The 23,565-nt window shown below is 40.8% G+C and overlaps 4 protein-coding genes and 1 long non-coding RNA gene across 8 annotated transcripts in view; 3 read left to right on the top strand and 2 right to left on the bottom strand.

Moving 5' to 3' along the window:
• Positions 1–4,853, top strand: part of myo5aa (myosin VAa) — a 29,171-nt gene extending 24,318 nt beyond the window's left edge. For all 4 annotated transcript variants that reach the window (XM_061276848.1, XM_061276845.1, XM_061276847.1 and 1 more), the window contains 6 exons: positions 131–220; positions 343–493; positions 570–852; positions 1,005–1,179; positions 1,344–1,424; positions 1,725–4,853. In XM_061276848.1, coding sequence (XP_061132832.1) covers positions 131–220; positions 343–493; positions 570–852; positions 1,005–1,179; positions 1,344–1,424; positions 1,725–1,877 — 933 coding nt within the window. In that variant the 3' untranslated portion in view covers positions 1,878–4,853. The remainder of the gene's footprint in view (positions 1–130; positions 221–342; positions 494–569; positions 853–1,004; positions 1,180–1,343; positions 1,425–1,724) is intronic.
• Positions 4,854–6,032: 1,179 nt separating this feature from the next.
• gnb5b (guanine nucleotide binding protein (G protein), beta 5b) lies at positions 6,033–14,252 on the top strand. Its single transcript, XM_061276895.1, has 12 exons — positions 6,033–6,178; positions 6,405–6,516; positions 6,864–7,000; positions 9,784–9,825; positions 10,355–10,431; positions 10,732–10,864; positions 11,616–11,759; positions 11,835–11,926; positions 12,225–12,273; positions 12,605–12,701; positions 12,787–12,953; positions 13,137–14,252. Exons 1-12 carry the CDS (start codon positions 6,053–6,055, stop codon positions 13,146–13,148), a joined length of 1,188 nt encoding a protein of 395 aa, XP_061132879.1. The 5' UTR covers positions 6,033–6,052; the 3' UTR covers positions 13,149–14,252.
• Positions 10,858–12,917, bottom strand: LOC133152915 (uncharacterized). The gene is made up of 4 exons (XR_009714205.1): positions 12,777–12,917; positions 12,650–12,707; positions 11,624–12,030; positions 10,858–11,499 (listed from the first exon to the last, which is right to left on the bottom strand). It is a non-coding gene; the product is annotated as an uncharacterized LOC133152915 (long non-coding RNA).
• Positions 14,253–14,788: 536 nt separating the features above from the next.
• Positions 14,789–18,006, top strand: bcl2l10 (BCL2 like 10). Its single transcript, XM_061276893.1, has 3 exons — positions 14,789–14,901; positions 15,891–16,370; positions 17,009–18,006. The coding sequence occupies exons 2-3, from the start codon at positions 15,894–15,896 to the stop codon at positions 17,135–17,137; spliced, it is 606 nt and encodes a 201-aa protein (XP_061132877.1). The 5' UTR covers positions 14,789–14,901; positions 15,891–15,893; the 3' UTR covers positions 17,138–18,006.
• Positions 17,662–23,565, bottom strand: part of LOC133152910 (transient receptor potential cation channel subfamily M member 7-like) — a 26,433-nt gene continuing 20,529 nt past the window's right edge. The window contains 9 exon segments of the mRNA XM_061276885.1: positions 17,662–18,267; positions 18,583–18,623; positions 18,709–18,785; positions 19,221–19,321; positions 19,392–21,948; positions 21,951–21,983; positions 22,194–22,300; positions 22,460–22,511; positions 22,582–22,787. Coding sequence (XP_061132869.1) covers positions 21,890–21,948; positions 21,951–21,983; positions 22,194–22,300; positions 22,460–22,511; positions 22,582–22,787 — 457 coding nt within the window. The 3' untranslated portion in view covers positions 17,662–18,267; positions 18,583–18,623; positions 18,709–18,785; positions 19,221–19,321; positions 19,392–21,889.

The following is a 23,565-nucleotide window of genomic DNA, read 5'->3' as shown; positions in this document are numbered from 1 at the left end:
AAATAATATTTATTTTTTGGGATGCTATAAGGGATGAGTGGCATTTCATTCATTTGACTGAAATTAAATAAAAATACAAGCGATTGAACTCGTAAGTCAAGCTCTTGTGTGTTTTGCCTCTTCCTTTCAGAAACGAGGAGATGACTTTGAGACTGTCTCCTTCTGGCTAGCCAACACCTGCCGCTTCCTGCACTGTCTCAAGCAGTACAGTGGAGATGATGTAAAAAGTCTTCATAAACTCTCTGGAAAAAAAAAAAGTTTTGCAAAAATACTCCAGATAATAGATGAAGGCAGGACAATTTTCCCCATTATTATTCAGTGATGAAAAGTGTTTCCCGCCAGGTGTTCATGAAGCACAACACATCCCGGCAGAACGAGCACTGTCTGTCCAACTTTGACCTGACCGAGTACAGATCGGTGATCAGTGACCTGGCCATCCAGATCTACCAGCAGCTCATCAAATGCATGGAGAACACACTTCAGCCCATGATTGGTGCGCACCTGCTTACTGGCAGATATCCAAGTCCAAAGATACATATGATTGAAACTTTTTTTTTCCCCCCCATCAGTGTCGGGCATGCTGGAGCACGAGACCATCCAGGGGGTGTCGGGCGTGAAGCCGACGGGCCTGCGCAAGCGGACGTCCAGCATCGCCGACGAGGGCACCTACACGTTGGACTCCATCCTGCGCCAGCTCAACGCCTTCCACTCCACCATGTGCCAGCACGGCACCGACCCTGAGCTCATCAAGCAGGTGGTCAAACAGCAGTTCTACGTCATCGGCGCCGTCACCCTCAACAACCTGCTGCTGCGCAAGGATATGTGCTCGTGGAGCAAAGGCATGCAGATCAGGTAGGGGGAAAAAAAGCGCGGAGGTTATGTTAGCAATCACGTGCATAGAATTATGCGTAAATGTTGAGGGCCATTTCTTTTATTCTCTTTTGACAAGCAAGTTCTCAACATTTTCACACAATGTCGAGGTTGACGTAGCGCATGTGTTCCAGGTACAACGTGAGCCAGCTGGAGGAGTGGCTGCGGGACAAAAACCTGATGAATTGTGGGGCCAAGGAGACTCTTGAGCCTCTCATCCAGGCCGCCCAACTGCTCCAGGTCAAGAAGAAGACGGACGAGGACGCCGAAGCCATCTGCTCCATGTGCCTGGCCCTCACCACCTCACAGGTACACAACCAAGATCGACCCATGCTCTGTGATTACTCCAACTTATCAATCAGAAGTCGCTCCTTTGCCTTCAGCTGGTCTAGTTTGGTTTTGTTTTTTTCTTTGTCAACAAATCCTTGAAAAGTGCTTCATGACTTCTCTCAATGTTTTTCCATTTGCTTCAGATCGTGAAGGTTCTGAACCTCTACACTCCGGTCAACGAGTTTGAGGAGAGGGTGTCGGTTTCATTCATCCGAAATATACAGGTGAGTAACAACTCCGAATTTTACGCCATAATAAATTACAAACCTACACATTTACAGCAACAGGGACCGAACTCTATGGTAATGGTTGCCCCAGCTAAAATTGTCTGTAGATACCACAAGATGGCAGAAAAGCGCTTAAGACACATTTTTTTGCTTGTATTTTGACATTTCTGTGTGATGGCTGAAATTGAAATTCTTCATATGCAATTTAGTCATTCTTTTGCTAACCAAAACAGGAGTCACCATCAAATCCATGTCCAGCAGTGCGCACTTTCTACTAACCGTTTTTGCCTTCTCCAGACTCGTTTGCGGGACCGCTGCGAGAGTCCACAGCTACTGATGGACACCAAAATGATCTACCCCATCACTTTCCCGTTCAACCCATCTTCCCTCGCCCTGGAGAGTATTCAAATCCCCAGCTCACTCAACCTGTCCTTCCTTACCCGCGTCTGAGCTGGGGAGAGGATAGTGGCCATCTACTGTATCTTTCTCTCTCTCTCACACAAACCGTGAGCGTCACAAAACACACCGTGCATGCTCCACGTGCTGTTTTCTTCACAACTCTTTCGCAACATTTCCCAATCTTACCATCGGACAAAAATGCTACCAAAAACAGTGAATCCGGCGAGTAATTGACCCAAAAATGGCTGGTAATTGTACCACAAATGGGCAAAGCACTCATTTTACAGTAGTTGAATACACCAAAGTAATATTTTCATATTAAACACGACATGAATTTGCAAACGTGTGGATTCACTGCATACTGAAATAATGGCAAAAACTCACTCACACATTTACTTACACAGTGTCATCAAGGGAAGAGCACGTCTTTTTTTTTGCCTGTCCGTATACGTTGCTAGCATTGATAGTTGCGCAAACGTACGTTATTAGTAGTAAATCAGTTATTTTAGAAGAAATTAAAGCTCCACTCCACGAGATATTGAGTTTCTAAGCGCTAGTGCCACTTGTGGCTGAAAAATGAAATTGGACACTCCTGCCAACTGAGAAATTGTGGGTATCTAATAAGTCTTGTAAGCAGAATCCATCCATCCATTATCTGTAACGCTTGTCCCCACGGGGGTCGTGGGCGTGCTGGAGCCTATCCCAGCAGTCATCGGGCAGTAGGCGGGGGACACCCTGAACTATTTGCCAGCCAATCGCAGGGCACACTGAGACGAACAACCATTCGCACTCACACCTAGGGACAATTTGGAGTGCTCAATTGGCCTACCAAGCATGTTTCGCAGGCCCGGGGAGAACATGCAAACTCCACACAAGGAGGGCCGGAGGTGGAATCAAACCCGCACCCTCCTAACTGTGAAGCGGACGTGCTAACCAGTGCCCCAGCCGCCCTAAGTAGAATCCATTACAGTGAAATAGTAGCTTCCAGTCGTGACTCAGACATTTGAACCCGATTCCTGTCCCCAAAATATTTTCTAGAGGCTAGCAGGAAAACCCACAACTAAAAATGTTAGTCCACTATTTGTTTTGTGATTTGTGTTTGTCATCAATGCTCAAATGAAAAGGATATTGTCATGATATTTTATGGAGAAATTCCACAGCTTGATTGATTAACTTGCCCAGAATCACTGTAATTAAATCCCTCCTACCCCTTTTTGGTCGCTCGGTTAGTTTTTTGAGGTCAGGCGTTTAAATAACAAGCCTTTTCATGCTCAGTCAAGCCATGACGGCCGATCACACGTCGTCTGCGCCATGTTATTTATGCACATATAGATGAATATATATAAATATGATCAATGCGTGTATTTATTGCATTCTCTACCCGCTTTGCCACGAGGCGTTTTGATTTGCTTTCTTTCACGCCGGGCTCATCCTCCTCATTGGACCAAGCGTATGTAGCACAGGTTGTCGCTTAACAAGCGACGCTATTGCTCTGCTTTTATTTATTGAGCTTTATTTGTTCTTATCATTGAACAGCATTGTGAGGTTGTTTCTCAGTGCCTCAAACAGCTTCATGTCATATCTCTCTCTGCCTTTACCATTTCGAAATGTACATTGTTTTTATGACCAAAAAAAAACAGCAGAAGATGTCGGATGTTTATTTTCTTGTGTGTTTGGCGGGACCTACCTGACAACATATGCTTACAACGGATTTTAGACTGCACAGGCTGCAAAAAAAAAAAAAAGCATCGTAGAGTGATTTTTATGATTTATGTTATCTTAAATCTGAAAGAGATGTACTGGTACCATTGCCCTGCTGCCCCGTGTCATTTGCCAACAGTGTTAACCTCCGTCCACCTAAGCTTATTTAGCCTCAAAACCTAAGAGAGTATTTATTTTTTGTTTATTTTTGACTTGACTCTACTTGTATCATTCTATTGTTTTGTTTTCTTATTTGAATGTACGTTTCCAACAAGTGAGACAGTACCCGTGACTATTTTCAATCAGCCAATCAAGTTACAGCAAATAACAGAGCTCCGCCCCTTAGGTATTCTGAGAATATACGATTGTGCTAAAAAATTATATGGTTCAATATATATATTTTTTTCTTGACAATTCCTTCTGCTTGATCTGGTCCATTAGACTCGATTGCAAGTAGTTTGTAATGGGGGAAACGTAATTTCATTGGATCTTCTCAGGCATGTGAAGGCGTAAATTTCATTTCGCTTATCCCGCTCACAGTCAAAACAAACAAACAAACAATCCATATTATTAATGATGTGCAATTAAATGTGAATGTCGCAATTTCCACAAGACAGTAGAAACCAGCATGTCGTTAAATATTTTTTAAAAACACTTCTCTGGCTTTAAAATGTCACCTTTTTTTTTTTTACTGTGAAATAGAAATGGCTATTCTCGTGATGTTTTAGTGGTAATTTTGCCAGAACAGAGGAGGAGAAACTTGGTTACATGTCTTTTTTTTTTTTTTGGCTTGTGGCCCTAACAAGTATGAGTATGTGTATAAAGAAATCAAACATGCAGTTTGTATAAGAGAGAGAAAATTATGTAGAGGATGGATTCATCACCTGCTGAATGTTTAATGAAAAGTGTTCATATGATTTTAGCATCGCATTAGTCGTGGACAAAGCCTTACACGCCTGACTTGGTCGGCGTGGTGCCATTGTTTTTGTCATCTGTGAAGTCTTAAGTTAGAGTGTACCATCAAGAGCAAATATTTCTTTTCTTTGGCTTGTTTTTTTGTTTTGTTTTTGTTTGTTGTCCCGCACAGTCTATTAGACTTTTTAAAACCCTACCCAGAGGAAGACTGTACAAAGAAGAACTCATTTTCCGTCACTGATGTCGCCCGCTGATGCTCCACCGTCCAATCATCATCTCTGACAAACTGGACTGTTTGTAGTTCCTGGTAGCTGTGCTTTAGTGGACGTGTTCACTGTTAACAACTTAAATTGTCAAATCTGTAAAAGTATGACAAAAACAAAGATGAATAAAAGAATCCAAGCACTGACATGCTGCCTCATAGACATTTTGTTTCTTTCCCCTTTGGAGAATGTTTTTGGGTTGTTAGCTAAATATATAAATATAATATAAATATGTGCTGGTTAGCAGTTAATTTTAAGTTTTTAGCTGAGAAGATTAATATGAGACAAAAGTTTCGAATACCATTTTTTATTTAATGCTATTTGTATTTCCTGGAGTTATAATTTGATTTTCAAATAGATGAGCCCTTTTTTGTCAGTCTTGTGTTGATTTTACTCCAACTTTTCAATTGGAGTCTGAAGCGTAGCAGTCAATTGATTTTCAACATGTCTTTCTGCTCTGAATTTTTTCATTGGTGGCACTCATGAGATCCACCTGCAGGTGTATCCAGTCAAAGTAGGGCAGAGTCACAAGCTTTAGCAAGTGTATAAGAAGCTTAGTTGCAATCCTCTTCAGTGCAAAACTCAACTCACTTCCACCAGGACAAATAAATACCTGCTTGGCGTACACACACGTACATACCCCCAAAAATATTCTCTAAGGTAAGGATCCAGTCTCTTATCATTGCTATTTATTATAAACTACTCAGAGGGCATTAGGAATATTGTATGGTTGCATGTTTATTTATACTAATAAATGCCTAATTAGTATGAGTTCATGCATACAATGATGGGTACTAAAAGATAAATGTGTGTGGTTGCTTGTTGCTGTAGGTTGTATGAAAGTATGTATTTTTTTCATCATTGATCGCATTTAGTTTTTTTTTTTTTTAAATCAATTGTTATATCAAGAATACTTATTTCTCTCTAAATTTGCACTTTTTTAATCACATTTATTTCAATGTAATATCAATGTGTGTATTCTATGAATTAATTCGGTATTTTATCACATTTTTCCTATTAAGGATAAATAGTAATCAGTTTATTGTACAGTATCAGTGCCTTTTTTGTACGTTTTTTTTGTATTTTGAATAATGAGCTTTATCTGATAGAATAATTGTATTTATTTAATGTAGCAAGTCTTTTTTTTTCCTGTTTGTTGCTCTCGGAATAGCAGTACCGCTTTTCTAGAGAAGGATCAAGCTTGACTAGATTACCCCCCCACACACACACACACACACAAGATGTGCTCTCGTGGTGTTGCAATCAAAATACCAAGTTGTCATCGACTGTCGCGTGTTGGTTGTGTGTTTGTGTGCCGCAGACGTGTGCGTGATCTCAGGTGCAGCCATGTGTGACCAGACATTCGTGGCGGTCACCTTTGGGCCGTGCGAGAGTTGCGACAAGGCAAGCCCCCTCATGAACATCTACATCAAGACCGAGGCCATCAACTACTGCTCCCTCTGCGTGGAGAAGGTAATCAAGTCACGTACAGCCGCACACAGTGTAGCCAGTGACACAGGTGGCCAGAAGAGGGCGCACTTGAGGTTAGAATTTCACGTTCATGCAAGCCGAGCTGGACCTGTGCACGAGCGCTCTTGTCTCCATGCTGTGCCGCTCAGTCAAACCACAAGTCTGCTTTTCGCGTCTCTTCTTCAATCCCGACATTGAAATTCTGTCTGTGGTGATTGGATGTGCGAAGATGGCGTGTCAGGGGCTCCAGGCGGGGGAAAGTCTGGCCTCGCTCAAGAGGGAAAGTGCCAATTTGAAAAAGAAATTGGACGAAGAGAGGAACAAGCTCAATGACGTCGAGTGTAAGTCAGCAAAAATTTCAAAACATTCATGCAATTGTCCTATTCGTTTTGATTAACCGACCCTCTTGAAGCTTAATTTTTTTTATACAGCTCCTGTAATGGATTTGCACTTAAACTTACATCCACTGAATATTGTAGTATTCTGTAGGTTTGATTTTCTTTTAAAGAAGACTCTCTCAAAAAAGTAAAATAATGTTATTTACAATAAAAAAAATGTAGTCCGTTTTCTAAATTTCTGCTAAAGTGACGAAATAATCCATAATTTAGATATTATTATTTATTTAAAAAAAACAAGCTAAATAGCAATGTATAAATTATTATATATCTGCATTCGCCTTTGCCTGCAGTAAGCAAGTTGGCAGAGAAGGTGGAGACGGTGTCGTCTCTTTCCATCAAGACCAGACGTGTGCTCAAGGGTCATAACAATAAAGTGTTGTGCATGGACTGGTGCAAAGACAAGCGGCGCATGGTCAGCTCATCACAGGTATACGCACACAGTGCAGAAAGAAATAAACTATTGAAAGTGATTGTGATTCAAATAAAAGAACGTGATTTTGTTTACTGTTTTAGACTAGGTCTATAAATATTGCAACAATAACAACAAAGTCACTTTTAAAGACGCTCTGCTGTTCTGACAGCAGCTGAGTGGCTATCACAGTCGAGGTGTCTCGACTTGACTGTTTATTTTATGGATGTGAAAAATAACCAATCCAGGTTCTCCGGTTGAACTGCATGATCTGATTTCCATTGGACCGCAAACGCACCACAACCGTCATAGTGTCTGTCACTGTTCCAAAAGCACACAGCAACACACACATAAACTGAATATTTGCCGATGCAATACAATCCAACCGACACAATATGAAATCTCAAGATTCTCCACGCATGCACGATTAGCAAGTGGCTGCTCCATAAAACCATATACGTAAAGTCCATACATAAGTTGTAAGTGTTCTGTGGTGTAGAGGTTAGTCCTCTGGACTTCCATCCCCAGTGATCTGAGTTCAAGTCCCGCTGGGGCTTGAAAAATATTTTATCATAAAAATATTTGCACACCCGCCCTCATCCTCACTTTCTTATTGGCTGTTTGATCTGTCACGTCACTCAGACACTCCATTAGGTACACCGCCATTTTCAAGTGTACCTAATAACAGGGCACTTCATTAAGGAAAAATCATGGGCAAACCTTAAATGAAAGTGAAAAGTGCCACACCCGCCCTCACCCCCACTTTCTGATTGGCTGTTTAATCTGTGACATCATTCGGACACTGTTATTAGGTGCACTTTAAAATGGCGGTGTACCTAATGGAGTGTCCGTGTGATTCCCTCGTTAAGTGCACCTGCGTGAAAAGTTTTAGCTCCTGCGGAACGTGAAAGGAGCTAAAACTTTTCACGCAGGTGCGCTTAACGGGGGTCTCTTGGAAAACATGTTGGAACGCGGCCTTGAGGACTAGAGCTTGACACCTGTGACCTTTGACCATGATATTTCCCTAATAAAGTGGCCTGTTATGAGGTACGCTTGAAAATAGCGGTGTACCTAATGGAGTGTCCGTGTGATTCCCTCGTTAAGTGCACCTGCGTGAAAAGTTTTAGCTCCTGCAGAACGTGAAAAGAGCTAAAACTTTTCACGCAGGTGCGCTTAACGAGGATAACTCGGAAAACATGTTGGAACGCGGCCCATCGAGGACTGGAGGTCGACACCCCTGGTTTAAATGAAAAGTGCCACACCCGCCCTCACCCCCACTTTCTGATTGGCTGTTTGATCCGTGACGTCACTTGGACACTACATTAGGTACACCGCCATTTTTACGTGTACCTAATAACAGGCCAGTTCATTAGGGAAAAATCATGGCCAAAGCTTAACTGAAAGTGACAAGTGCCACACCCGCCCTCACCCCCACTTTTTGATTGGCTGGTTGATCTGTGACATCACTCGGACACTCCATTAGGTACACCGCCATTTTCAAATGTACCTAATAACAGGCCAGTACATTAGGGAAAAATCATGGCCAAAGCTTAACTGAAAGTGAAAAGTGCCACACCCGCCCTCACCCCCACTTTCTGATTGGCTGTTTGAGCTGTGATGTCACACGGACACGCCTTTAGGTACGCCGCCATTTTCAAGCGTACCTAAAAACAGGCCAGTTCATTAGGGAAAAATCATGGCCAAAGCTTAACTGAAAGTGAAAAGTGCCACACCCGCCCTCACCCCCACTTTCTGATTGGCTGGTTGATCTGTGACATCACTCGGACACTCCATTAGGTACACCGCCATTTTCAAGTGTACCTAATAACAGGCCAGTTCATTAGGGAAAAATCATGGCCAAAGCTTAACTGAAAGTGAAAAGTGCCACACCCGCCCTCACCCCCACTTTCTGATTGGCTGTTTGAGCTGTGATGTCACACGGACACGCCTTTAGGTACGCCGCCATTTTCAAGCGTACCTAAAAACAGGCCAGTTCATTAGGGAAAAATCATGACCAAAGCTGAACTGAAAGTGAAAAGCGCCACACCCGCCCCCACCTCCTGATTGGCTGGTTGATCTGTGACATCAGACAGACACCATTAGGTACACCACCATTTATTTTCAGGTGTACCTAAGAATTTGTATTTTATTTTCTATGTATTTTTTGTACGTGTCAAGAATGTGTATTTGACTACTTGCTCTTTATTTGGGGGGACACCAACACAACGTAAAACACATATACATATTACATATATATATATACATACAAAGCAGTTAACCAAATTTCTATTTTTTGTTTTCATGCCCAAAAAAAAAAACCAAGGAATAAAACACCAGACAAGTTTTAACAGGTTTTTAATGTTTATTAAAATAATAATAATAAAAGTACATTTCAAACCAGCAATCCAATGTGAAATTGCAGTAGATATATTGGAAACAATATGTAGGCGTATAAATGCATACACGTTATTTAAAAACTACTATGTGTTATAAAATCAAGATTACCCAAAGAGAAGCATAATCTCCCCGTTGTTGCATAACAGCGCATCCCTTCATGCATTAAAGTTAGCCTAGGGTTAGGGTTAATAAATCATTTTTTAAAAAGTGTCGTTTATACTTGTTTTTATACCAGTCGTATCATTTGATTTCATCGTATTTACATATTTATTACAAATGTGTTATTTATTTTTATAAATTAATTATTTATTTATATAAAGGCCGGTCCGCGAAAATATTTCTGACCACTGCTTTAGTACATGAATGTGTTTGGATATTAACATTTGAGTTTTTTTGTTATGTAGGATGGAAAAGTGATTGTGTGGGATGCATTCACTCTCAATAAGGTAAGAATTTAATAACATACCTTTGATTTTAATGAGGTTGTGACTCCTGTGCATATTCACTTGAAATTATTTTTCTTCATTCAGTTTGTTAAAAGTTTCTCGCCAATCATTTTAAGTTTAAACATATTAAAAAAAATGTTTTAATTTGGTTTTCCATTGCCACAGGTATGATTGTTTTTACCTTTCAAAATTTTTTATATGACTTTTTCAAATCGTATCATTTAATCAGGTATTTAGTTTTTTAACCAGTCACTATCAAGACATTTTAAATTTAAAAATATTTTTTATGCAATTCTTCCCGTATAATTTAAAAACAGGTTCTGCTGGCCCAATAGAACCTGACACACTGTTCTTTCTTCACATGACCACTTCCACTAGCACATGAAACACATGAAAAGATCACATGTGCACTTAGAGAACCACATGAACTAAACATAATCCTCCTAAATAGTCTGCACTGACATCTTTTCTCTGTAACGTCATACCAAAAAGCTCATCGAGTCTGTGGGTGTTTTTATTTTCTTTACAGGAGCATGCCATGAGCCTGCCGTGCACGTGGGTGATGGCGTGTGCGTACGCACCCACAGGTTGTGCGGTGGCATGTGGGTGTGTATCCATCTTGAAACTTTCATTTGTCGTCCTGGTTTGGAACCACAACCCTTTCCTCGAAACCCTCAACCATGATTTCATTTTAATCCCATGATAGAAACCGTAACCGTATATTCAAACCTTGATCACAATCAATAATTCTCAATACTCTTGTTTGAATCCCTAATCATGATTCAAAACCCGAAATGGAACGTTGACGGTCTCTTAATCTGTCATTTCAAGGCCCGCCGCTGCTTTGAAACCCTAATCTGACTTTAACCTTGTTTTTCTCATCATGTTGTGTTTATGGTCCCGCAGAGGTCTGGACAACAAATGTTGTGTGTTTCCGCTTTCGATGGACCCGAACGAGAACCCGGTGAGCATGAAGAAGTCGGTAGCCATGCACACCAACTATGTGTCAGGCTGCACCTTCACCAACTCCGACATGCAGGTGAGCGCCATTTTCAACAGAAGCAGTTGATTTTGAAAGCCAAAGTAGCGGACTTTATATTCAGTTGAAGCGATTATTGTTCGAGACAAAATGGACATATTATTAGATCGCACGCTTTGATTGACCACAGAGGAGGCCGTAGGGGCAAAAATAAGAAAGCGTGGAGGGTTAGTGGGAGGAGACAAAGGGGTCACCACTTGTCAGTATTTTTAGAACTTGAGTGCCTTTTATCTAAGACAGAGTGGAACATTGTGGCTTGAGGCCACGCACGCACACGAGGACAGTCTTTATCCTGCTAAGTAGAGCTCCAGGCGGAAATTCAGAAAGCCTCTATTCATTTTAGTACTACGCGTCATGTGTTCCATTTTTATTTTCACACACACATACTCCACCATGAAGCTCTCATGTCGGATCAGCGCGGCTCCCATCTGCTGTGGTGTCGCTAATTGTGGCTTACTGATAATTGCGACGCGTTCGCACTGAAACCGGACCTTTGCCGTGGACACTAAACAGGAAGTGCGTCTGGATTGGTCACCCGGCGGGAATTCTCTAATCCGCCGGGACCGCTGATGGAGGCGTTTGTCTCCTAAGTGCTCATCGTCTGGTCTTCATCACGCAAGCTGTTCATGTTGTCACTTTAGCATGAATGCAAAATGGACCAAATAAAAAAAAAATCGTTTTAATATTAAAATCAACTTAAGTGCAGTGGTCTTCAATTGTTTATTTGTTTGTGTGTGTGTGTGTATTCTAGCTCCTTACTAGCAGTGGCGATGGCACGTGTGCTCTGTGGGACGTGGAGAGCGGACAGCTACTGCAGAGCTTCCACGGTCACACCGCCGACATCTTGTCACTGGACCTCGCCCCCTCCGAGACCGGGAACACTTTTGTGTCTGGCGTAAGAGAGCAGATTATTCGTATTATTCTTACATGACAATATCGACTGACATGGTGTACTGTGCATGTTATCAAGGGCTGCGATAAGAAAGCTAACGTGTGGGACATGCGCTCCGGTCAGAACATCCAGTCCTTTGAGAACCACGAGTCTGACATCAACTGTGTCAAGTGAGTGCAGCACACTAAATGAAATCATAAGATCCATTTTCAGCATGATTTTCTGCAACCATGTTGACGCCAGCAAAGTCGTCTTATTCCTCGTGAGATTGAACCTAAAAAGAAAAGAAGCCTTTTAGATTTGAGTAAGAATAATACACTGTCGGTAACAGTAACATTGAGCCATGATTGCAAAATAATCAATGACTTTGATATCGGAATTTTGGTTTCGTATCGAGTCTGCACTGATATTGATGACAACGATGGTGGCTTAACCTTAATCTGCATCCACCTACTCTTGTGTGTTCAGGTACTACCCCAGCGGAGACGCGTTTGCGTCTGCCTCTGACGACGCCACGGTGAGTCACATCCTCCGTGTTATGAACGCACTATGAGGTCTAATGCGTGTGTGTGTGCGAAACCTTGCTCATGTTTGGGGAAAGTTCTCATTGTCATTAAGAGGAAGGAAAGTGAAACATCCTCATTCCTCTGTCACCATATTAGTTTACATCTCCTGTTGCGCTACATTGAAAATAAAAAGGAGCATTAGTGTGACCTATCATTTATGTTCTTTTTTTTTAAATATAAATTTGCACAGGGGTTTGTCGATTTTTATTTATTTTTTTAATTTCCCATGTTTGTCCGCAAGATATTAAAAAGCTAACACAGTGTATGTCATGCTGGTTTCAGTGTCGCTTCTACGATTTACGTGCTGATCGCGAAGTGGCCATTTACCAGAAAGACAGCATCATCTTTGGGGCATCTACCGTGGACTTTTCCCTCAGTGGTAAATCTGAAACCAAAAGTTTCCTTTTTAAAAATAGTTTGTGACTATTTTAGTATCGGTCACACTTCCTCTCACCTCCTCTCAGGTCGCCTGCTCTTCGCCGGCTACAACGACTACACCATACATGTGTGGGATGTCCTGAAGGGAAATCGTATTTCCACAATGTACGGTCACGAGAACCGTGTCAGCAGAGTTCGATTGTCCCCGGACGGCACGGCGCTCTGCTCCGCCTCTTGGGATAACACCTTACGGGTGAAAAGCACACACACGAGCACGCACACACACACGACAGGAAAGAACACACATCATTATTTGGTTCTGCAACTTTTCACACATTTCTTCCACCTGCTATACGTATTTTTGAGAGGGGGTTAAATGATTGTGTTAGCCAAGCATTATGTTACTATTGTTAATCTTCACTTTTTTCTAATGCAGATTTGGGCCTAGATTCTACCAACGAGCATCTGGAATTGACAATAGTTAAAACCAACCTTTAGCAGAAGAAACAAGAACAAAAGGCAAACAAATAAAAAATCCCAAGTGAATAAATTTAAAAAAAAAAAATTATAAACGTAGGGAGTTTCTTTGAACACTAAGTGGTGGTATATTTTCTGAATAACTGATGTCACTGACAACTAATCATGTTAAAGTCAAGTAAGGTGACTCGTTTTCAACACAGGTTGCTCTGTATGTGCTTTGTATATATACAAAAAAATATACTGTATAATCATGAGTATAAAATTGGTAGGAAAGCAGTTTGTCTTTAATTGTATTTATTCTAATTCAAGCACTGTACTTTTCCCACTGTTTAATTCAATGTGTTGTTTGTTGGAGTCAAGCACCACAAGACCTGATATTGACCATTTTGACAGCGACACGTGTTGAATTGATCACGGCAAAGGTTTAAAGGTCTTGAGAGAATCGATGGGCTATTTTGGTACTTCTTAAAAAAATACCAAAGTTACTGAAAATCTCCATTTCATCAGTGTTTGACTCACTATTTCTCAACATTTGAAAGGTGGGAAAGTACCTGGTGTTAGGGAGAGATAAGTGAGAAGCTATAGATTCTATAGTATAGAAGATAAATAACAGCAGATGTATCAAACTTTCTGACGGTTGGACTCCAGCAGGACAAACATGTTGTGTTATTCTTTCCCCACTTCCTCATGCTGAGAAGTCATGCAAATCACATTGTGTACACTGTTTTGGACACTGTCATTGTCAATGAATTTGGAAACCACAAAGAAATAGCTGGTTTGATCAAGTATCAATCTCAAATGAAAAATGTAATATGCAGTACTACATGGCATAAATTAACAACACGTGTATTTTCTGATGTGATTTTATCACCCACAACTGCATCTATTGAGATTACAGTGATGAAATGGTTGATCATGTCATTCATGCTACAGAAAACCTAAAATAATTGTTAAATCATCTGATGTAGGGCAAGAAAAGTTTGTATTTTTGTCATGTATTTATTCTCATTTTTGTTTTGTGAATTGAAACACGCTTCAGAACCACATTAAAGCAAGCAAAACCTTTTCACAATTCAGTTTCAGTGTGTTTCTTCTATCTTTTATTAAACAATCATGTGTTTGAAGTCTTTGATGGGGTTTCAAATTAGGGTCAGGGTTTCAAACTAGGATTTCAAACTAGGGTTAGGGTTTCAAACTAGGGATTAGGGTTTCAAACTAGGGTTCAGGATTTTCAGAACCACATTAAAGCAGGCAAAACCTTTTCACAATTCAGTTTCAGTGTGTTCTTCTATCTTTTATCAAACAATCATGTGTTTGAACTCTTTGATGGGGTTTCAAATTAGGGTCAGGGTTTCAAACTAGGGTTAGGGTTTCAAACTAGGATTTCAAACTAGGGTTAGGGTTTCAAACTAGGATTTCAAACTAGGGTTAGGGTTTCAAACTAGGGTTTCAAATTAGGGTTTCAAACTAGGGATTCAAACTAGGATTAGGGTTCCAAACGAGGGTTAGGGATTTAAGCAGAAAAAAAAATAGACTGACGTAACAAAGGATCTTGCAACCTTTCATGTCTTTTTTCTATATAACCACAGTAATGACTTGCACGGGCGGAGTTATACATAAGCCATCGCAGCACGCACGCACGCACGCCTCCAACGTCTCCATCCGCCGATCCGCCGGCTTCTTGCACTGCACAGTAGAGCCGTCTAATCATCGCTGGGAGGGTAAGCGCTTTCATTTTATTTCTATTTTACTTTCTATGTCACGATACCTACAATGGTATTTTGTGTGTTATACTGAATTAATACAGTGACAATGTATGGAGGCGCTTCAGCTTGCCTGAGTTTTTCAAGAGCCAGCGTAGTGAATTTGAATTAGGTCCTTTGTGTCCTCCATTGCTCTGGTAACATCAACGGCCAGCTAACATTGTGGCTCGCCGGCAAGTTCACCGGCGCTAACCTTGGTTTAACCGGGGAAACTAGGTTTTGTTTTATTCGGTTAGCTTTTGTAAAGACGTCGCGTGGTGAAAGGTGTCGTATTCAAGTCACATTTTTCACCCGGCTTCAAGCATTCAAAAGCCGTTTATCGCTCGCGAGCCGTTTGACGTACCTCTAGACGCTGTCAGTTACGTGCACATTTTCTTCTGGTGAAGTTCAAACTGTTTTACAAAAATAACCATTTAAATCGTGTTTAATTGCTTTTCTCTCGAGGCTGTGATGCCTAGTCACACATGACTTAGGTTACGATAGCGTAACTTGGTTCTGGCGACGTAACCCAGGACGTTCGTAACGTAGGTCAGAGTGCACGCCAAACGCTTTCGCTATCAATGTTATACAACTTTTTATATACGTCGACATTTTAAAGACTGTGTGAAAACAAGTGAAGCAGGGCTCAGGATTTTTTTATTTTTTATAAAATGCCCTATATTGTCATTTTACAATGCAATTGTATAACGAAATTACAGTATATCTTTTTATAGCTTCTCATCTTTGGGGAAAACGAAAAACTTTCCCATCAGTCACCTTCAAAAGATTTTATCTTGAAGTTGACAGGAGATTTTCCGGTTTACAACGCCGTAACCTGAATCCTAATGCCAAGACGTTGTTACATGACAAGCAGAAGGCCAAATATGAATCATTTTGCTCATGTGAAATGTTCACACTGTCCCACCTTCAGTGGTAGATGAATGGGATTGTTGTGTGTGCACTTACAGAACATGTCGTCGTGCGGGCTGTGGAAAGAGAGCCTGGCCCTTGCCGAGGACTACATAGGCCTGTGCCGCACGGCGGACCCCGGCGAGGCTCCTCCTCCTCCCAGCGAGACTGCCGCCGTCATGAGACGTGTGGGCCGGCTGGCTGAGTCGCTCAACGAAGCCTCTCTCCGGAGCCTGGCCCAGAACTTCATCAGGCAGTGCGGACCGGACATGTGCTCCGGCCTCAGGGCGGTGATGCAGGAGATGGTGAGCGACGGACTCTTGAACTGGGGGAGGGTGGTGTCCCTCTTTGCCTTCACGGGGGTGCTGGCCAGGATGCTTTGGGAGCACAGTGAGCAGGAGGAGAAAGGAACCACCGGCGCTACCAAGTTGGGGCTGGACCTCAACGAGTGGCCGCGAACCTGCAGGAAACTGGCGGAGACCGTCGCTGACTTCCTAGGCGAGGAAAAGAAGGAGTGGATGCTGGAGAACAACGGCTGGGTTGGTCCTGCCCTTTTTTCTTGAAGTGCTGCTGTTACTCTGTCAACATCATCACAAACACAAGTTAACTTAGTTCCATTTTACAGACAAACATGTTTTTATCTGCCTTATGTTTACTTTGCTGATAGATCACTTGTTGACACATGCGTTTTTGGGGACATGCTACTGGATAATGTTCTATATTTGAATCAAGACGTCTTTTCTAGCCTCACTGCTTTTATGAATGGGATCACACACTCACACAGGCCCCTTCTGGATTGAGTTGGCAGCAGCTGCCTTCAACTGCCACAAAGGCGACTCGGCCACATGGATGCACGTGTCTATGTGTGTGTGTGTATGTGCGTGAGGGGGGGGGTTGCACTAAAGTTGTCGTTCTTGTCGTGAGACAAAGCAGCAGCTGTGTACATGACAACAGGTGGACATGCCCTTTGTCTTCTTTTTATGAAGAAAGGGAGAGAGGGTGAGAAAACCCGAAAAAAATAAAGAGAAATAGTGAGAGAGGAAAAAAGCAAGCGATACATAGGTACATACACAAGGAATGCTTTTAAGGGTGACTGGCCTGACTTCAATTGTGCCCTCTGCTGAGTATTTACCGTCACTCCATCATCGAACTTAATGTCACGTCTGTCATGTTGCAGGAGGGTTTCTGCAAGTCGTGCAGCGGCAGTAGCAGCAGACAGTCCCACCAGGATGTGTCCATGAAGACGGCGCTGCTGGCCGTGGCCGGCGTGGGCCTCGCCGGCCTCACCTTCCTGCTAGGCCGCTGACGCACAGTTGTTACAATATTTCTCTGTCGGCTTAGCGATTCCCTGTTGTTACAATAGATCTCTTTTCTGACATCAATGCTGCGTAATCAGGCAGCTGAATGTTTCAACTTTCACCACGCAATTGTACAACTGATCCCGGAAGCCTTCTTGACACACGTTGGAGCCAGTGACCATGAACACTTGGGTCGGTAAAGACAGCCTTTGCTTTGCTACGACGTGTAAATTAATATATTATATTTATATGAAACGAAACTTTTTTTTTTCTAGACGGGATTCATCTTCTTTTGGTTGGTTTGTTGTTTGGATGCGTGTGCAATTGTGTGTTTGTGTCTGGCCCGGTCAGCAGGGCTGGCATGGCCATTTAATGATGGTGCTATTTGTAAAATGTTGACTTTTTGAAATGTGTTGTTTTTTTTTTTCCTTAAAGCTAGGGACCAATGACATTTCAGAACGAGCATCCAACCTATTTTTACATTGTTTTGGTTGTATTTATTTGTCACTCATTTTATAATAAAAGGTCAAACTAAAATTTCACCGGCAGTTTATTTAATTGAATAGACAGACGAGTACAAACATTATGCGGTTGAAGGCCAGCCCTAGCAAATGTAGCGCCCCAGTCTTCAATTGAAAATTTACACACTCTTACAATTGTTTATTAGATAATCCCCTTAAATTTGAAATATCTACTAAAAAATATTACTAGTTGTTACTAATGTTTTCATCTACCATTTAAAGTGCACCTATCACATAAATTTAGGACCATCCAGCAACTAACTCTGGCACGTTCGTTCCCACAGGGCAAAAAGGGGAAAAGATATTCTAGAAATAGGATTTGTCCATTAGTGAACCAGCACCGATTTGAATTGTGATCCCCAAGCAAAAATGCACTTTTAGTTTGCTGTTGCATCAAATTAGAGCAAATCTCTTACACGCCGTCCCCTATTGCTGATTATATTTAGCGTAAACCAGCGTGAATGATGGGAGTAGCTCCACAGATTCCAGATCAGCAGACAGCCTTCTGAGGCATCGTGTGTCACGCTTTTTTGTCGTTTCGGCGCGCACAGTCATCAATAGAAGGACAGTCGATGTCCGGCCCCTCGGAGGCTTTCCCATCATGCTCTGGTGCTTTTCTGTGGCCACAAAGGAAGAAACCAAAATCAAATATAATGTATAGAATGAGTACAGTTGTTGCTTTGTCGATCTATATTGTTATTACACACATCCATTAATGAATAAATATTGTATTAATTATAATTGTTCTGCCTGTACATACATTACTGCACACACAGACAGATGAACAATACATTATCTGCAATAAATGAACAAACCATTTGCACACTAATTAAGTGCCATCGCATGATAACTGCATTAATCTATGTACATTATGTGTCAATGCAATGTATGAAAACAATGAGGGGAAGTTTTTGTTTTGTAGTGTCACTCACCGTCATCTTTATTACATATGGCCCTTTATCAAGGAAATGATCTGGGCACGCGAACACACACATGCACAAGTAACATATTATTGCAGGATAATAATTAAGAATGTTGTGTGTGTAAAAGTCACTCACCTCCTCCTCAGTTGGGAAGCGCCCAGTCTGCAACTTGGAAAAGATCAATTTTCCGTCCATCTTTACCTCAAAACTCGCTGAGGGAAAAGTGATTATCGTTATTACTATTCCGTAGCGCTTCATGATGTTTTAATTATCAAATTTTAACTTTATCTTGTTAATTTAAGGTTCTTAAAATTGTGCATTTTGGCATCCCATGTAATTGTCAACTTCTCTTTCAATACAGTAATATAGCACTAACATCAAATGATATTTTTTGGTTCTATAATGGCTCTTTCTGTAAATTCAAATATATATAATTGTATTTTTATATTGTTTTGTAACAACTTCAATCAATTAAAAGAAGATACATTTATCATTTACACTTCATAAGTGTTTAATGGCAATTTTAACACTTTTTACTTAGATATATATCTTAGAGTCTTGTTTGAGTTGGAGCAGAAAGAATTCAAACAAACAATGAATAAATAAATGATTTATATTAAGGGGTAGACAAAAACAAGGACAAGTACATTGCCTGCCAACGCCTCCGGTTATTTGGAGCGTGCCCGGAAAGTGCGACTCAAGCACTTTTCTCAGTTTCTTGTACCGCGGGGCGTAGCCTCACCTGCCGCTGTAACACAACAACAAAACGTGTTAACAACACAACAAAACACTTGACCTGAATAAGAAGGACAACTCACCAGTACTCGACCTCAACGTGATGCATTTTGATTTTTTTGTGCGGGTGTGTGTGTCTGTTGGGCTGATAGACGAGCAGTACGAGTCAGGCAGATTCTTGTTGAGAACGGAGCAAAACACAAAGTCACTTCCGTCTTAGTTGCTTTTATTATCGGAAAATGAAACACACCCAGTGGGAGGTAACTGTTGCGCAACCGGTCAGCCAAGTTTGGGTATCGTATGACATCAGCCACTTTGCAATTTCCTATTTTCATCAACTCAGACTTGAAACAAAAAAGCACAAAGTGAGCTTATTTGCTTCGTCTTTTTGGACGTCTGCATTTGTTAATACAGAAAAAAACAAACGAAAAAAACAATGCAGAAACAGAAATCTTTTGGTGAATTAAAAAAAAAAAATGCAATTAAAAACGAATGTAAGTGTAATTAGATGTAAAGTATTTAATTGACATAACTCCATTTTAAAAGGTGCAACCAAACACTTAAATGAGCTCTTATTTTAACTCAGAAATAAACAATAGAGTGGTGCGTCGAGACGAGATACAAGTTTACTTCCTTCTATGAGCACCCTTACAATTCAAAATCCAAATGACAGCTTGTATTTCTAAAAACTTGAATCGACTCACTCAGCTCTTAAGGCACCACAGTAACATTTGAAAAACCCAGCCAAGTAAATATAAATAAACAAATAGATAAAAATTAAATACATTAAATGATTGGCTTACTACCAAGTCAGAATCTGCATTTGTCAATTAAAAATGTAAAAAAAAAAAATTATGATTACAAATAAAAAAATCACAAGGCAATATTTGATTGATATGCAGCTGCATTTTCAACAAAACATACATTAAAAAACAATAACAGTGAACAAAAAGCAGTAAAAAAACAACAGTTTGGATTCTCTTGCCCCAAAACCAATGATTAATAATAAATATAGGAAAATATATTTTTAAATGATATTGACCCCAGTGAGCACCTGCATTTTTAATCAAAAATAAAATCCAAATAAAAACAAAAAAGTAATCAACATAATTCTATGTACAGTATATGTATGATCAATATCTATGCATTAGTATATCAATGCTGCACAAAGAAATATTTGAAAAATGTCTTTTAACTTTCCCGTGAAACTTTGCATATTGCGCAATGAGACACAAGCAGGGCATATAAAACAAGTCCAAAGAGGGTAATAAAAATTATCTGCATTTGTGACAGGAATGAGGTGGTCTGAATCCTTGCACCTCATTTGGAAAGTGAAAGAAAGTTGGAAACTCTTTCACTTTCACCGGTAAAAGACACTGGTCACATAAAGGAACGCCTTGTCAAAAGATTACTTATGCATAGTTTGGGGAGGGAAAAAAAACCCATCTTTGTTCAGCTCTCCATTACAAGAAAAACAATGAGTGAACTTTTTTGGGTGGAGTTCATTATGTGCCTTGTTTGGGCAGGCTGCATTCAACATTTTATAAATACCCCAACATTACATTACATGTCAGCTCAAGTAAACAACTTGGGCGTAGTCGCTGGTACGAGCAACGAAGCTGCTAAATTCATCAACAGACCAAAATGTCCTAGTAGCCTATACACAAGGACAAAATTGTTCATAGTTCTCTGTTAATGGGGGGGGGGGGGGGGGGGGAAACCACATTGATAACACCTAATCGTACTTCGAATCAACAAAAGCTATAATAAGATTAGAATGATAACTAGTAAAAATGAGATCTTGCTTTTGAGTTATGGTTCAAGAGAATTATTTAAAAAAAAAAAAAAGAAACCATGAAGCTTCTAGAACAGGTCTGAACAAAAATGATGGTACCACTGGCCAAGACTTGCACACTTTTCAGGAAAATTTAAATATAAACTGGTATACCATGTTTTTTTTTTTTTTTGAAACCACGTGACACAGTAAATTTGTTTGTGATTTTATTAGTTATAAATGAAGTTCAGTACAAAACATGTACAGTAAAGTGTGCCCTGGATAAAAGATGACAAAGCTCGTGCTCATGCAGATAACAGTATCTATAAGATACACTAGATTTAATCCATCTGCACGCATTGATAGGTGATGAAAAAAAGAATGCAATCGTACCTTCGGAACAACAAAATCTAGTGAGGGCGGACACCTTTTTTTTTTTTTTTTTTTGCAATAAAATAACACGATCGACGCCTGGAAAACTTGCATTGCAATCTGCCCTTTTTTTTTTTAAAGTTATTTTTTCAAAACATGGTTTCATAAACTTGGAGATAAAAAGCAGTGATACAAGATGTTTCAACATTTAGAATAATAACAATGCTGCTGTAACAGGTATACAATGCACTTTTGATTTCATGTGTTTTGTAATATACATATATATATGGTAAAAGACTGCAACATCAAACAATAATAAATAATTATTCACGTACCTACTCATGTATGCGCATGCAAACATGATTGAATCTTTTAACACAGCATGTGGCCGTTTCCATGGAAACACAAGTGAGAAATTTCCAGTTGATTGATTGATCACAGCGTCTTTAGCCTCATTGATTGGTGCGGTTCCTTGGCTCCGCCCCTCGGGTAGACACCTGCTCAGGTGTGTACTCGTTCCTCTTCAGATCTAAACCACAACGCCAACATTGAATAAAACAGTTAAACAGTAAAATGTCATGCAGGGCTGGCTATATAGTATTATAGTATATAGTATAGTATTAATAGCAATTCAAAGTGTCGGGTGGAGGCGCCCTCTAGTGGTAGGTTAAAGAATTACTGAATTAAATGCTCAAACAGAATTTGCGTATGCTCAAAACACAAGTGCAGAACAGCTCACCGGGAAGTTTTAGCTTCCTGCAGCAGGAGTTACAACGATGTTTTGCCCGGAAGTTCCTAATGGCGTCGTCACCCAGGTTGGCGGGTCCAAAGATCATGTTGTAAGACCTGTGTGCCGGGCGCCATAGAACAAAAATGAAAAAGAAACATGACACAAATAAAGCCCTGTTCAAAAGCACGTCGACAACCAACCCATTCTAATAAATATATATGATATTTATTTTAATTAAGGTCTTGGTGTGGTTCGTGTGACAGACGTGAACGTACCCCTTCTCGCCGCTCTTTATTACCGACGGATCAGTCAGAATTTCTCCGACCCCTGAAGAGAAAGAGGCGAAATGTAATAAGAGCCTTAAGGAAGTGCCAAGCGAGAGGCGTGTCGATGTTACCCTGCAGGTCGAGCACCAGCAGCTCGCCGCGCGTGTACTCGTAGGTCCAGTGGCTGAAGGCCAACATGGTCTCCTCCAGGAGGTTGGTGGGAGCAATCTCGTCGCCGTTGTTGTTGTTGAACTTGCGGAACTCGCCCGTGATGCACTCCTCGATGGCAAACCACTGGCCCGCAGAGTGACAGTAGAGCAGGAACACCTCCAGGAACCTGCATGCAAACCAAAAATGGCAGCACATCTAAAAACATGCCTTTGGGATTTTCATAATCTTTTTACCTTTTGATCATTTTGTGGAGCGTAATCACGTCATAGTTAGCATGTTTCCCTCACAGTTATCATTTTCATGGTTGGAATGTCATGTCAGGGCTTGCATGTTTTCACGAAGCTTGTGTGGTGTTTCTCCGGGTACTCAGAGTTCTTCTCTCTACAAGACACTATCATTGGGTAATTGTCTATAGGTGCAAATTTGTTTGTGTGCTGGCGGCCAGTTCAGGAAGTAAGTCAGTTGGCAAACTCCATAAAAACAGTGGATAAGTGATGTTCAATTATTATTTAATATTGAGCCAGGCTAATATTTCAGAATGTATTCATTCCTTCAGCACTTGCAGGAATCAGTTCAAGGTCCACAGTGGCACACCTCAACAGCCCCTGTCTAAACAGGAACGCAGAAACCTGAAAGGACATCTTCTATTTTGTCCTTAAGCGGCAAAACCAGCAGGAGCTGCTTAGTGAGACTGAGGCATGGGAACGCCCTTTAATATGCATGCTCGGCAACGGTTGAGGTGGAGCAGCTCACAAGATTGTTTTGTTCACCCTTGAGGGAAAAACCTGCTACAATTAATGAGGATGAGACATCTTTTGTTTGGTCATCTATTTTTGGAGGCTCCAACATAAAATGTGGTGGTGGTGTGTGACGCATATTGAATATATATATATATTTTTTTAATATTTGGAAAGAACACGCACTATAAATACATAGATGGGCAA

Source organism: Syngnathus typhle, linkage group LG4 (genome assembly GCF_033458585.1).
Source record: "Syngnathus typhle isolate RoL2023-S1 ecotype Sweden linkage group LG4, RoL_Styp_1.0, whole genome shotgun sequence".
Taxonomy (NCBI): domain Eukaryota; kingdom Metazoa; phylum Chordata; class Actinopteri; order Syngnathiformes; family Syngnathidae; genus Syngnathus; species Syngnathus typhle.
Note: the sequence above shows the minus strand (reverse complement) of the source record. Positions and strands in the feature narration are given on the sequence as shown.